Source organism: Erythrolamprus reginae, chromosome 4 (assembly GCF_031021105.1).
Source record: "Erythrolamprus reginae isolate rEryReg1 chromosome 4, rEryReg1.hap1, whole genome shotgun sequence".
Lineage (NCBI taxonomy): Eukaryota > Metazoa > Chordata > Lepidosauria > Squamata > Dipsadidae > Erythrolamprus > Erythrolamprus reginae.
In genome coordinates, this window is record NC_091953.1 from 44,561,262 (window position 1) to 44,577,949 (window position 16,688).

Consider the following 16,688-nt stretch of genomic DNA (forward strand, 5'->3'; position numbering starts at 1 on the left):
TAAAATGTATCTATATCTGGTAAACAGATTTATGTATGTTATTTTATTAGAAATGTTATGAGACTTGCAGGGTAACCAACCATAGCCAATTACTATGTTGCCTTCATAATGGGCACTCACACACTATATACAATATACCAAATTCTGGGCAAAGGTACCTGAAACCCAATATAAGATAACAATGAGCTCTTGGCAATGTCTTGATAGAATTTATGGCTTTAATTATCTGTGATTCTGATGTTGTTCTGTGTTAGCTCTTGCTTTGTTTTTGGCTTGCCATATGTTTAATGTTGCTCAGTATCAAAACTGTTTTTTTAATTTATTTATTATTAGAGTTGGGAGGGACCTTGTAGGTCATCTAGTCCAACCCCCTGCTCAATACCAGTGATGGTAAACCTTTTTTGGTTCATGTGCCAAAAAGGGGGTGTGCTTGGGTGTGCTAGCATGCGTACACATTTCCACAACCCTTCCCTCCTCCCCATCCATGTGCACACACCCTTGTTGCCTCCCACGCATGTGCACAAGCCTTTCTGAAGCCTGGTAGGCAATTGTGGGTTCATACTGATGTGATCTGGAGTGCCTGATTGGTAGGAACTCACTGATGCAATTTTTGGCTATTTTTTCCAGCGCCTCCATGTCAGAAGAAGCCCTCTGGCCGCCCTCGTCTTAATGTCTTTGTCCAAAACACAACTGAAAAGCTCCTTCTCAGGAGATGCCAGAAAAAAAATAGCTGAAAATTGCATCAGTGGGTTCCCAACAGTGTGTCACTCCAGAACACACCGGTATGAACCTACCATTGCTGGTAGGTGAAAAAACCGCCCAAATGGGCAAACCAGAAGCATGTTTTTCCAAACTTCCAGTTTGTCCGTTTGGTGAATTTTTTTGCCTCCAGGGCCTTAAGGAACCTTCCCTGAAGTATCAGGAGGCCAAAAATCAGCTGGCCAGCACACGCAGGCGCGCTGGAGCTGAAACATGGAAAAGTCCGTCGTGCCCTCCCATATGGCTCTGTGTACCACATGTGGCATGTGTGCCATAGGTTCACCATCACGTACCTATACCATTTCGGACAAATGGCTGTCCAATTTCCCCTTGAAAGTCTCAGGTGTTGAAGTTATCAAAATCTCTGCAGGCAGGCTGTTGATCTCTCTCCCCATCAGAAAGTTCCTCATTTCCAGGTTGAATCACTTTTTCGTCAGCTTCCATCCGTTATTTCTTATCTGGCCCTCTGGTGCTTTGGAAAACATTATAACCCCTTTCTCTCTGTGGCAGCCTCTAAAGTATTGGAATAATGCTATCATGTCTTCCCTGGACCTTCTCTTTGCTAGACTAGCCATATCCAATTCCTGCAACCTCTCTTCATATGTTTTAGTTTCCAGTCCCCTTGTCATCCTGTTTGCTCTCTTCTACACTTTCTTTAGGGTTTCAATGTGATTTAAAACAGCATTTCCATGCTGAGCCCAGTGTATTTTGTAAACATTAAGTATCCTGTTTTAATTATTTTATAAAGTAAACAAATATTTCTAGTGGTGTTGAGTTAATAATAAAATTGAATGAAGATTCCAGATTTTTTTTGATTTTTTTTTAATAAGTTCTACTTAAATGTAATTGATTGCTGTATAAAAATTTTTAAAACTATTCACATACGGTAGGTTTCTGACCTCCTGTGTATAATAAAAAATACAATGAAAGACCTATTCAGAAATATTTTTCTGGGATATTAGTATTCACATGAAAACCCATTGAATGACTTTGGCCTTATCATTGTCTCTCAGCCAACTCACCTCACAGGGTTGTTGTGGAGAAAAATAGGAAGGCAAAGGAGTATTAGGCATGTTTGCCACCTTGAATTATTTATAAAGAAATTATAATAAAGGCAGGATGAAAAATAAAAAATATTCCTGTATTCACAGGAAAACTCAGTCATAAATTAAATTACTATTTGTAGATAGTAATTACTTACTTTGAATTTTGCCCAAATTTTATATTTTATATTAGGAGAGGAGGAGGAAGAGAAGGTGATGTTACCTGTTATGACTATGTTACCTAGCAATGCAAATTCCTGTCCCAATTATTAAGTGACCTGTATTTGTTTACAATGACAGTAACTGAAAACAGTTTAAAGGTGATGCATAGTTATCTTCATTATCTCTAATATCACAACATGAGAATAAAAGGCTGGCTAGAAAAGCAAAAAATCTCCTTATTCCATACAGAAGGAAAATAAAATAAATTGCTTATACCTGTCTTCCCTTTATTCATTATCTTTATTTCCGGATCTATTTATTTGCTGGGCTGTATACAAAAAAACCCCAAAGAGTTCCAGGGAAGAATAACATCTTTCTTCTTGAAAATCTTTGCCTGTCAAAGCTACTATAAATAGGGAGGACAATGTTTGTCCAAATGGGAACAGGACATACTATATGTTCAGCCAAGCTGCAGTGTTAAAAGAAAGCACCAGCTATTTCTGATATCAAATCAAATTAACTTCGTCAAAATTAGAAAAGTGACTTGATTCTCAGAATCAGCTGACCTCATGCAACCGTACAACAGTTGCTCACTGTTTTCAAATTAGCACACAATCCACATATACAGTGTTCCCTTGATTTCCGCAGTTTTGAACTTCGCAAATAGCCTATACCACGGTTTTTCAAAAAATAATTAAAAAATACTTCACGGTTTTTTTCTATACCATGGTTTTTCCTGCCCGATGATGTCATACGTCATCGCAAAAATTTTACCCGTCATTGCTGATGGCCCGAAATCTCAGCCAATCAGTGGTGTTAGTCCAGTGTGCATTAGTACTTTTACAACTATTAACACTTATTAGAAGACATGCCCAAGATACTTCCTAAACATTCTATGTGGAGTGGAGGCAGCGACAGTAAAAAGAGTAGGAAGATGCTGACGATTAAACAGAACTGTTAGATATGCTAAAAAGGGGGCGCTCATATGCAGAAGTGGGGCAGCATTATGGAATAAACGAATCGAGTGTGAGATACATTCTAAAGGATGAAAAGAAGATAAGACAAACAGCTGTGATTACATTCAACAAGGGAGCAAAAAAGATGGTGACGCCTAGAAATAAACAGCTTATGAAAATGGAAGCTGCTTTGTCGTGTGGGTACAAGACTGATTGTAAGAAGAGCATTTCATTGGATATCATCACATTGCATTGCATTGTGTCTGAAGGACATTCAGAATGCCTTAATGGATATGAAGACACAGGCAATGAATGACTGCTGGAAGAAATTGTGGCCAGAAGTGGTGCACCATTACAAGGGATTTGCTCCCGAAGAAATTCAACATACTGCAGTCCAGAAATCTGTGAAGCTGGCACAGTTACTGGGTGGAGGAAGCTTCAGTGACATGACACCCAATGAAGTCAATGGTTTGCTTGATGAGTATGGCCTACCGCTGACAGACAAAGATCTGGAGGAGCTGGCTAAGTCAGCGAGTGAAGAAAAGGAAGAAGAAGAAGCTGAATGAACTGAGGAAGAAGAAGAGGCTGGCCTAATGCTTGAACAGCTTGCAGAAGTGCACAGAAGCGCTGCATATCTCCAATAGATTGTGGAACTTTGGGATCCCAACATGACTCACTCTATACAATTTAAGGCCTCCCTTTACAACATCGTTGCACCGTACATAGCCATGTTAGCCCAGAAAAAGAAACTGCATCAACAACTACCCATAACTATGTTCATCACAAAAACCAAGAGGACTGTCACGCCATTGCCTTCAGTGTCCATTGCAGAAGTGCCCGATGAAGTGGTGATTGAAGAAGATCCTTAGTTATGTTAATAATTTTTACAAGTAAATAACAAAAAATAATAATAATCGTTAATAAATAATTAGGGGTTTAAATTATTAAGGGATGGCTTGTGGTACTGTCCATAGCCAAAAATGGTGTATTTACTTCCGCATCTCTACTTTGGCGAAATTTGACTTTCGCAGGCGGTCTCAGAACGCATCCCCTGTGAAAATCGAGGGAACACTGTATTTCCATATTCACTGAGTACAAGAATTATATTGAAAGCAATGGTTCTGTTACTCTATGTGACTTATGCAGGATGCTTTGCATTTTCTTTCAAACTCAACCTTGATAAGACGGAGTGGCTGTGGGCTTTGCCTCCCAGGGACAATTCCATCTGTCCGTCCATCACCCGGGGGGGGGGAATCCGCAACTTGAGCGTCCTCCTCGATCCAGAGCTCACATTAGAGAAACATCTTTCAACTGTGGTGAGGAGGGCGTTTGCCCAGGTTCGCCTGGTGCACCAGTTGCAGCCCTATTTGGACAGGGAGTCACTGCTCACAGTCACTCATGCCCTCATCACCTCGAGGCTCGACTACTGTAATGCTCTATACATGGGGCTACCTTTGAAAAGTGTTCGGAAACTTCAGATCGTGCAGAATGCAGCTGCAAGAGCAATCATGGGCTTCCCTAGATATACCCATGTTACACCAACACTCCGCAGTCTGCGGTGGTTTCCGATCAGTTTCCAGTCACAATTCAAAGTGTTGGTTATGACCTATAAAGCCCTTCATGGCATCGGACCAGAATATCTATGGGACCACCTTCTGCCGCACGAATCCCAGCGACCAGTTAGGTCCCACAGAGTTGGCCTTCTCCGGATCCCGTCAACTAAACAATGTTGTTTGGCAGGACCCAGGGGAAGAACCTTCTCTGTGGCGGCCCTGACCCTCTGGAACCAGGTCCCCCCAGAGATCAGAATTGCCCCCACCCTCCTTGCCTTTCGTAAGCTCCTTAAAACCCACCTCTGTCATCAAGCATGGCGGAATTGAGATATTTCTTTCCCCCAGTCCTATACAATTTATGCATAGTATATTTGTGTGTATGTTTGGTTTTTAATAAGGGTTTTTAGTTATTTTAAATATTAGATTAGATGTTGTTTTATTATTGTTGTTAGCCGACCCAAGTCTACAGAGAGGGGCGGCATACAAATCTAATAAATAAATAAATAAATCTTTCAGTGCTACTTGGATGCTCTGGGGTGGAGCTCCATTTTCACTAGCCCGCTGTGTCCCCCCCCCCAGTTCGGGCAGTAGCCCACCCCTGAGGAGATCCTACACCATTTCTGACAAATGGCAGCCCAATTTCTTCTAGAAAACCTCCATGATGAAGTTCTCACAACTTCTAAAAGCAAGTTGTTCCATTGGCTGATTGTTCTCACTATCAGAAAATATCTTCTTATTTCTAGCTTGAATCTCTCCTTGATCACTTTCCATCCATTATTCCTCTGTGGCCTTCAGGTGCTTTGGAAAATAGCTGGACCCCTCCCTCTCTGTGGCAGTCCCTAAAATATTGGAACACTGCTGTTGTGTCTCCCCTGGTCCTTCTCTTCACTAGACTAACCATGCCCAATTCCTATAACCGTTTTTCATACATTTTAGTCTTCAGTCCCCTAATCATCCAGTTGTTCTTCTATGTACTTTTTTGAGAGTCTCAACAACATGTAGTGACCAAAACTGGATGCAGTATTCTAGGTGTGGTCTTACTGCCTTGCTAGTTATAATCAAGTGAATTCTGCCTATATAGTGTATTTCACCTACCATTCGAATGAAAAAATACACCATTTAATTTGATATGCAAGTAATGTTATTGAACATAACAGCACAATACAATCTATTTCTGAATTATGTATACACTAATTATCCTTACCAGCACAAGGCCTTGGCACAAAGGATGAGTGCTGCTTTGTTTTCTGAAGGTCAAACAAGACCTATAGGAAGTCAAGATCAGGAGTCAATAGATATTCTCCAAAGCTCTGCACAGTGCTTTAATTATACTACCTCTTACCCATTCTCCAGCTTGACATCTTTAATTGGATCCATTGATGTATGCCTATTATTATAAATCACACTGTTACCCAGAAAGCAGTTAACTAACACATTTCTATTCAAAATATTAATATCAGAAACAACAACCGCATCATTTTACAGAACTCCTGCTTTTGAGGTGCTTGTTAAATGAAAAATGATTGAAAATTATTAGACTGAGTATTTATTAAGGTATATAGATCATCTGATTCTTGGCATGACAAGAATGAAGGTTGTTCTGTACTATAACTATTACACAAGTCACCTTTTATTTTTACTTCCCTCTGCACATCATTAAAGTAGTTGTTAAAATGCATAAAATTATTCTGAAAATGCCTGGTTATTAATATTCAATATAAAAATTGTGTTTATACTAATTATGAAAATTATCTATTTGACTATGTTTTTGATGAAATTCCCCCTATTTAGTAGTAGTAAATAAAGTTCATAGAAATTATCTAAAAGCCTTGTCAAATTTTTCAAAGAATTTCCAGAGATAGCCTTTTTGAACTTACTAATACGACTAAGACTCACTACAATGGGAAACATTTAAAACTCAGTAAGAAAAGTGGATTTCTTCAATGCAGAAATTTGAAAACAGACACATTCCAAGGCTTTAAAAAATTAATTATGCAAAAAAGTGCCTGAAAATAGAAAGTGAGAAATTAAAACAAGACTGTTTTGTGCACACCTAGAATTATAGTAAACTACATCCATTTTAATGAACAGTACTATTTTCTCAAGCTTGGAGAAAAAAAATGGCTCAGAAACTCATATATCCTTCCAAGTGTCAGTCAGCAACTTTTTGCAGGTTTCTGGAAAGTTTCCTGACCATGAAAAGAACAGATTCAGAAACCAGCAGGAATGCAAAAACAGGGACTCTGTGCCAGAGGAAGAATTTTGAAGAACGGCATGTGGACTGCTGCCTTGTTTCACTATTTTAAACAAAGTTATTGAACAGTTTGACACTTTACATTTGCATTTTTATTATCATTCTATTATTGAATTGCTATCCAAATTGTTCTCTTAAAAAGTTGTGGTTATTATTTTATTTTTAAACAATTGATCCTTTCAAAATGACATGCTTTGTAGTAACATTTAATAATTTATATATATATAATATATATAACTATATATATATATGGTTAGCTGATGAGGCCAGAACAAGGCCGAAATAGTGCTATCCTAGTCTCCCTTAATTTTAAAAATTCAGCAAAAACATGTGATATATATATATATATATATATATATATATATATATATATATATATATATATATATATTTTCGTAGATTTTCACGAGTACAGGTATGAAGGTCTTGGTATATTCGGGTTTATTCCTGTGTAGGATTTAGAGATTTCTGGTGACATTTCGACGTCATCCCGCTCATCATCTTCAGGCTGGTACTTCTGTCCTTGTTCTAGGGCGAATACAGCGAGACCTGAGCTGCCTTCCCTCTATAAATACTGATGGATGGGTGTGGTTTGATGGCTCAGCACCTGCAAGCTGTGTTGAAACTTCCTGGTGAGTCAGTGGGGTAACACGGGACGAAACCCGAATATGCCAAGACCTTCATACCTGTACCTGTGAAAATCTAAATGAGGGAATATCTAGTAAACCCAATCTACAAAGCAATTCACCCAGCAATCTAAAGTAACATGAATATACAATTTATTTTCCAGCAAATAAAAGATCCTCTGCTCATGTTCACAGAATGAGTAGAGGAAGGTAAACAGGGTTGTCGTGGTTATCCATAGTAACATTGTATGTAATAAGTACAAAATCAAGAATGCAATATTGAATCAGCCCTGAAAAAAATGTGCAACTCTAAATACAATCTGAAATCATCATAAAATAGATGACTGTCTACACTCTCCTCTGACTTTCTGTGACTATATGTAGATTCCCCAGTTTTAAAATCATATATGTATTGTATTTTCATTTTGCCTCCTCTAATTTTTTCTCCGAAGATTTCTAGTGTTCTCAATATTTGTGACTTTTCATTGGCCTAAAGGAAACACTGTATTATTTCAGTTGTTTTATGATCTGCATGGTTTCCTTTGTTTTGTTGGTTCCTTTAATTATTCTTAACTACATGGATAAAGTATTAAATGTATTCACATTGCCCATCAACGTAAAAGATTTTTATGCTCACTGGCATTGGCATTAACTCTGTTGCCTTAATCTTATTCCCTATATCCCATCAGTTTTCAATTAACGTACTTTCCTTTCCTTCCTTTTCTTTTAAGTCTAAAGAAGATTAAATGGTTCTTGGAAACAGACCAAAGACCAATTGATTTACACTTGTCCTGCTAATGAGGACTCAGATGTGGCAGTTTTTAATGTAACCTCAGCAGCTTTCTTGACAGTAGCCAATTCATTATTATCCATTCAAGATAGTATCACCTACTGTGTGTTGTTGTGTTACTAATAGGGAAGCAAATGGTATGTCTATTAAACAATTGGCAACTTCATGCAACATGACCCACATAAAATATAGTAGACAGTCCCTCTGTCTTTTTTCATGCTGTAGAATAAACTTTCTCTTGAGGTGGGCTCATCTTGGACATTTCTGCCTTCTTCTTATAATGGAAACAAGACCTTCGCTTTTACCATCTTCTGATTTTTTTAAAAATTTCCCAGTTTATTCTCCAACTTCCTGATAATCCTGCATCAAAGAGTTAACCAGATCCTATCTTGTTTAATATTCAGGATCAGCCAAGACAGCTAGGTAATGTCTCTTGGCTGGGGTTCCTAGCTATAGTGATGGCCATTTTGTTGATATAGTTTGCATAGTAATATGTGATATATTACAATACTTAAATAATGGGCACAGTAGGCTACTCAATACAGTTGTTATCACAATTATTCATTGTCAGTAATAACTTTATTAAGACATAGTATCTTCCCAATCCATAACAAGGCTGGCTTAAATTTTGTAAACATTCTGTGTTTCTTTCTTACATATTTATAACCTATTTGTGACTGTTTCAGATACATTCAAATCAAATAATGTGATAAGCTTACTTGATAGAAATAGCACTCAGTGTTGAGGCACCAAACTATGGCTAGCCCTTTTAATTATCTACAGTGACATCAATATAGTAATCTGTATTATTGTAAGAGATCATAGTGAATATTTAAATGAAACTTAGTACTGCTCAGAAAGTCAGACCTAAATTGGTTTAAGTGACACTTAGGACAGCATTAGCAATAGATCTGGATATCAGTTAATTAAACTTTTGCTACTCTGTGCAAGAAAACTCAAAATTATTTTGACCTTAACCTTTTTCTATAAGGAAGACAAAGAAGTACCTTGCATAGACAGCCATACCCTAGCCGGGATATTAAATCATAGTTAGTCAAGCTATCTGATTCTAACACTATTATGTGGCTTACTTTAGCTGCTAGAATGTCAATAAGGAGTTATTGAAAAATAAGGCAGGATCATCATATTGTTAATAACAGAAGTGCAAGCCATTCTGTTAAGTCTCTTAGAAAAGATTGCACGATATATGGTAAGCTATAAACAGAAACCTCTCTTAAAGTTTTCCAGAGAGCCAGGCTTCAATCTCCACATCTTCAACTATCTCTTCAGTCTAATCTTCTGATATTTTAAATGCACTGTGTGAGTGGTGGCTTTCAAGGAAAAATCTGGAAGAATCCCCTACTTGTTTCTGAAAGTAGAGAAAGATGAAATAGATAGCTTTATACCTATAGACCAAATAAATTCTAAAATGTTTTAGATGTTCAGAAATATTATTGGAAGACAATACCCGTTCCTCTCATTCTCCCAATCTTATTACAGTATTTCCTCCATATGCTAACAGACTAGGTATGGTAGTAGTTATAAAAGGAATAGGCAATCTGTAACCCGCAATCTGTTTCTAATATTCTTCACCAGTCTTTTCTTTCTAATGGTTTTTGAAATTATAGTCCAATAATGTCTGAAATACAATGAATTTCCTGTTTTATGGAAGATTTGAATCCCATAAACAGATTCCATACAGCCAAGAGCGCATATAGTTAAAAATGAAACATAGTCATCAGAATGCATGATGAGGATGATGAAGATGATACCTGCCTATTCTATATCACTGATACTCCCTTGCTTAATCCATTCCTTATTTAATTCTGCTTATTGATATTTCCAATAGATTTCTTCACCAGCTATTCTTATTTCTGCTGTCAAGTAATCCACCATTTACTGTATTTCAATGTAGCAGGCCTTTCTATGGATTAAATAATACCTGCGTTTTGTTTTTTGCCTTGGTAGTTACCTAAAACATCTTTCAATTCACAAATAAAGCTGAATAATATTTAATAGATTGCTAGAAGCATAAAATTCCATCAAGGTTATGTTCTGACAGGCCATATTGTATATATCTATTTATATCTCTGGGCAGAAGTAATGAAAAATAATAGCAAGCAAAATGTAGATACAAGTCCTTGGAAGTACCCATGTTCTTTATCCTTTTTATTATATTATCTGATATTCATTTCAAACAGAATAGATTCATTCCACAAATATGTATGTTGTTTTATTATATTCTTTTCAACCCTGCCTGTAAGATTATCCATGACAGTAGTTCTGCATATATTATACACTGCTTTGTATTATTAGCATTACCTAAATAACATCAGATGGGATGCCCTGATTAGCATGTAAATTGGACCATTTTTCTATGTTATATTAGAGTAATAGTTTATTCCTGAATACCAACAGTAAAAGCTTCTCAAGTAAATAAGGAAAACAAAATTAGTACCAAAGTGATGCGATACATTAATCTCAAACACTGAATGCTAATGGTACATTTTATTTAAAATGAAAGACTGTCATTCAGGAATAGAGACCATTCATGAATGCTGAACAACTGAACGCAGAATACTCAGGTTTAATCCTAGCCTTTTTCACAGAAAAAAAAATGCCTTTTCTGAAACTCTGAAGAAATATCATCTGGTCTCACTGAGAACATGTTTCCATTGAATTATATCTTAGTATATAGTATTGCTAATTTTAATGCATTAAATATTTTGATATTGCATTATACTTTTTATTATAAATTGCTTTTTATTTTGGGGTGGATATATGTATGTCCATCTATGTACATGTATGTATATATAATATATACAGTATGTATGCATATATGTACATGTAAATGTACATATGCTTTCATTATATAGTCATGATTACAATTATGGCTAGTTACAGTAAATTAAAAATCATCAATAGATTATATATATTTGCTACTACCTGAACCATATTTCAACACTGGTGATTTGATATTATTCTCTAGCTTAGGTAAAATGGTAAAACTGATCTTTGGGATACATGAAATTGTTATCATTTATCAGTGGAGCATAGCACATGGTCTTTATTGTCTAAAGATATTACAGTGTTCCCTCGATTTCCGCGGGGGATGCGTTCCAAGACCGCCCGCGAAAGTCGAATTTCCGCGAAGTAGAGATGCGGAAGTAAATACACCATTTTTGGCTATGGACAGTATCACAAGCCATCCCTTAACACTTTAAACCCCTAAATTACCATTTCCCATTCACTTAACAACCATTTACTCACCATTATTACTGGTACTCACCAATGAATAAGACACTTAGTGATCCTGATATTTATAAACATAATTATTTATTAACAATAGTTAATTTTTTTGCTATTTATTTGCAAAAATTATTAGTTTGGCGATGACATATGACGTCATCGGGTGGGAAAAACCATGGTATAGGAAAAAAACCGTGAAGTATTTTTTAATTAATATGTTTTGAAAAACTGTGGTATTGGCTATTCGCGAAGTTTGAACCCGCGAAAATCGAGGGAACACTGTACATCTAATGGAAGGACTGCGGTTATACAGAGATTGAAGAATATGAGGGGAATAGGCAAGAACTATTATGCAAACAAAGAAAATTGAAATATTCTTTAAAGTGCCAGGAAACAAGATAGCATCAGAAGAAACTCAGGTAGACTTCTTCCTCTGAGAGTGGGGCATAAGAAGGAAAGGGGCAAAACACAATCAGCCTTGCAACATTCTATTATATTTTTCTCAATAAGGTGTAGTTGTCATCTTTGTGTGGAATCTATTTATGGTGGTCTGTCCCAAAGGATTCAATTGTTACAACTTACTTAGAAACCCTTCTAGCTGACTTTTAAGTGCTGTATCCATGAAAGATACCGGTTACAGTGATCCCTCGATTTTCGCGATCTCGTTCTTTGCGAAACGCTATATCGCGATTTTTCCACCCGATGATGTCACTCTCTTCCTTCCTTTCTCATCTTTCTTTCTCTCTCTCTTTCTCTATCTTGCTTCTTCCTCTCTCACACTCTCTTCCTCCCTCTCTCATCTCTTTCTTTCCTTCTCTCTCTTTCTCTATCTCTCCCCCTCTTGCTGGCGGGCGGCGGCAGCGAGCAGACGCAAAGGGGAAAGCCCGATTCGGCTCCTCACTGCTGCCACCGAGCAGATCAGCTGCTGGGCGGCTGCAGCAGCAGCGAGCAGACGAAGATCCGGATTTCCCCGCCGCCCACGCAAACTCCACCATCTGCGCATGCGCGGCCATGGAAAAAAGGGCGCGCATGCACAGATGGTGTTTTTACTTCCGCAACCCTACATCGCGAAAAAACGATTATCACGAGGGGTCTTGGAACGGAACCCTCGCGATAATCGAGGGATCACTGTATACGTATTAGCCTTTTACTGAAGATATTGAAACAAAAATGTAGCATAAATCCAGTTTATGACTTCAGTTCATTCACTGATACAGTGTATATACATACAACAAAAGTCACATGATGCTAGAGACCAGTCCAAATATATGTAACAATCCAAAAATAAATAAATAAATAAAATATTTTTTAAAATGCACCAGCACTACAAATTTCCCACCCTGAACCACCCAAACATCTGCACAACAGACCAAATAATACTGTCCAACAGCTCAGTTGATGGTGACCTTTTAGTTCATTGTTAAGTGCGACTATAGCTTTGGGATAAAAACTATTCAGAAAACCTGTGGTCTGAGTTTTAATTGTTCTGTATCTTCTGCCAGAAGGCAACAGTTCAAAAAGATTGTAAGCAGGATGAGAAGAGTCTCTGAGAATGTTGTGCACCTTCCTAGAACAGCAAGATGTGAAGATATCATCCAGGGCTGGTAGCTGGAGCTCAACAATATTCTGGACAGTTTCAGTCATTCTTTGTAGAACCTTTTAACTGCTACAGAGATGCTCTGATACCATGCAAGAATGCTGTATGTCAGGACACTCTCAATGGTGCTGTGATAGTAGGACAACAGTAGATGCTGAGATAAATTTATCTTCCTGAGCATTCTCAGGAAGTAGAGCCTCTTTTGTGCTTCTTCACAAGTATGTTGACATTCATAGTCCATGAGAGGTCCTCTGAGATATAAGTTCCCAGAAAATAATCATGAAGTAATAAGAATAATTTATCAAACTTGTTTCCTACCCAACAGACTTGGCAGGTCACATTAATAAAAATATATAATAACACAAAATGAAGATTAAAAACAATAAGTGCAGTGAAGCTAGGGGTCTCACTCAAAGGCTGTCCTCACCAAAGGCTGAAGACACTGGTCTTCACACATCTTCTGAACAACAGCAGAGTGGAACCTATCCAGATGTTGGAGGGAATCTTGTTTTAGAGGGCAGGCACTGTGACAGAAGGTATCAATTTGTGACATATTTATTCAAAGGTAACAAGGTGCTTCAGCCCTGAAGGATTGAATCAGGAAAATGTTATGGGGCTCAAGCAGTACCTCTAGTAATCAGGCCCTATATCATGTATGGCTTTATAGGTAAATACCAGCACTTTGAATTGCAAATTGAAGCAAACCAGTGACAGTGCAGCTTGCAAAGCAGAGGTGTTACATGGACATATCAAGGCATGTCCATTGCTGCTTGCTTCCTTACATAACCGGACCAATGAAAGCTTCAAGGTGGTCTTTCAGGACAGCCTCATGTGGAGAATATATTATTTTGTACTTTGTAGAGCATCTTTGCTACAGAAAAGGATTGGGAAATAATATATTTTAGCAACACAACTAATATTTTCATAATACAAATAACAAATTCTCTATAAACCTAATTCATTGTTTTGGTATTTTTTCAGGTAGACCACTAATGATAGTGGTAGAATTCATGGAGAATGGATCCCTTGACTCCTTTCTACGGGTGAGGTATCATTTTCTCAGAACATCTGAATAAGAATCCATTCTAAGAAAAGGTTTTAAATTATTTATCCTACTAATGTTATTCATTGATTTTTTACTAGCACATTGCTTAAGGTAAATATCTTAGATACAGTAATATATAAGTATGGCCAGAAAGAAAAGAATATTCAAGCTTAAGAATATAATTGATTCTTTACACAAATTATATTTTTATATTTAGCCAAATGTATTTTAATTTTTGCTAGTATGAAACAAAAAGATGATTGAAATATGAATTCCTTGCCATATGGCAACTGCTCATTTTACTCATTCATTTAAAAGCATGTTTTGTCAGTGGGGCTTTTTTCACTTTGGAAGAGTACTATAGGTTAGTAATTGATTTTTAATTGTTAATGGTTATTTGTGCATAAATAAATCGAATTAGAAACCACTGAAGTGACTTAATGATCTAATCTTATTTAAGTCAGTTGTAAATAAATGTAGGGAGTAAACAAAAAATATCGTAACAAACTTTTCAATTAATAACATATGCATCCCAATACAACAGTGATGAATTCTCAATCTTTAATATATTCATAAATAATACAGAGAATTGTTTGTCGTTCTATTGACATGTTGCCATGATAGAAAAGATATCTGACATACACTTCTTCTACTGCCCCCTCCCGCTGCTGCAAATGCTTTAAAAACTTACTAAAATATATCAGCTAGTTAATTTAAGTTACAACAGTTACCTTCATAGTGGCAGGATTTGTTTCAGGATAATCAGTAGTTTTAGCACATTTATAGCTAAATTGTTAGAATTTGTATTTCATGAACTCTTGGGTCAAGATTCATGAAAGTCTTTTGTTCATGTGTGTGGGAGGGGGGAAGAGTTAGAAAGAGATAAAGGAAGTTTGATTGGGCTATATGATTGAATTGGATTAATAGCTTTGGTTCTTGAACTGAACAAAAGAAAGTGCCAATAGATTAATGGCCCTAAAATAATTTTCCAGGCTTCCTTTTTATTACAAAGTAAGGTTCAAGAAGGTAGCACCTATGGGATAAAATGAAAAAGGTTGAATGTCTGTGATTCATTTAACCAAGGTTATAGCTATGGAAATAGAAAGTTTGAAGGGGCATAATCTTAGTTCAGAAGATTATTTGTTGGTTCTTTTTATTATCTTGTTTGTTTCTTGTGGTTTCTAAACACAAAAGTACAGTGGTACCTCAGTTCTCGACCACAATTCATTCCAGAAGTGTGGTCGAGAACCAATTTGGTTGAGTACCGAATTAATTTATCTTATAGGAAATAATGGAAATTGATTTAATTGGTTCCCAGCCCCTGTTGATTAGCTGGGAACCAATTAAATCTATTTTCTTTATTTCCTATGGGATAAAAAATCTGAGGAGCTCTATAGTCTAAGTGCTCCAAGATGCAGGAAGGGTGAGGGCGGCTGCAATCCCGGCAGCTTCGGGGGGCTCCTTTCCTCAGTGCTTCATCTTGTTACCTGTAGGCAGCTGCACCAACTTTCTCCTTCCCGGCGGCGGCAACAGCGGCGGCTTCCCTTCGAGTAGCAACAGAGCCGGGAACGTCACGTAATGAAGGGAAGCTGCTGGAGCAGCGGCAACTGTTGGGATGGCTCTGCCGGCTTCCCTTCATCACGTGACGTTCCCGGCGCTGTTGCTCCTCGAAGGGAAGCCACCGCCGTTGCCGCCGCCAGGAAGGAGAAAGTTGGTGCAGCTGCCTACGGGTAACAAGATGAAGCATTGAGGAAAGGAGCCCCCCGAAGCTGCCGGGATTGCAGCTGCCCCCGGCGGTAACATTTCGGATAATTAACAAAATTTTCTGTGGCTGTTCAGTATCCGAATTTTTGTTCGGATACTGAAGGAAATTTTTGCTGAAAATTTTGTTCGGTATCCGAAATGTACGACAACCAAGGCATTCGAGAACCAAGGTACCACTGTATACTGGAAGCATCCTCCCTCCTGCTAAACTAGGATCCCTCTTTCTAATTAGATATGCCTGTGATTCACTTAACTGAATGGGCAAAAGGGTGTCAATTTTGACTGGAAAAGGGAATTGTTTCCTACAAATATTGTTTACAGCCTCTGGAGCTTAAAGCTTAAGCTAAAGTACAGAAATGTTTGGAGTCATGTAACACAGACGAAATGAAAAAGTGGAGACAAAATAGAATTGAGTCAACAATATAGTTTAGCAAGAGTTACATATTCATCACTACACTCATAACAGCCTTCAAGCAACAGACTTTGCGTGAAATGGACCACTCTATTCCAATTAATTTCATTTGCATAATGATGATATTATGCAAATGACACACATTGATTAAAATGAGGTTATGTGGCATTTCTATAATGATGATATTACACGAATAACACAAAGTGACATGGATGATGTACACTCTGGTCTAGTGAATATTTGTAAATAGCAAACATCTGCCTAAATTAGTCTATAAAGATTAGGTACAGTCAAAAATTATATGTTGGTGATTGGTAGAGCACAATCCTGATATTTTCAGTCAGAACTGAGGAGAAAGAGCCTGCTTGAATATTTGTGAGCATTTGTTCTCAAAATAGTCTCTGTTGGTAACTTACTTCTTGCATGGCGTATGTGCAAAATTTACACAAAACACTAAACTAAACTAACAAACCAGATT

At 37.3% G+C, this 16,688-nt stretch overlaps 1 protein-coding gene across 1 annotated transcript in view; it reads left to right on the forward strand.

The window, feature by feature from the left end:
* The window catches only part of EPHA6 (EPH receptor A6), a 475,355-nt gene that overhangs the window by 390,817 nt on the left and 67,850 nt on the right, over positions 1–16,688 (forward strand). Inside the window, exon 13 of the mRNA XM_070750196.1 lies at positions 13,971–14,032. Coding sequence (XP_070606297.1) covers positions 13,971–14,032 — 62 coding nt within the window. The remainder of the gene's footprint in view (positions 1–13,970; positions 14,033–16,688) is intronic.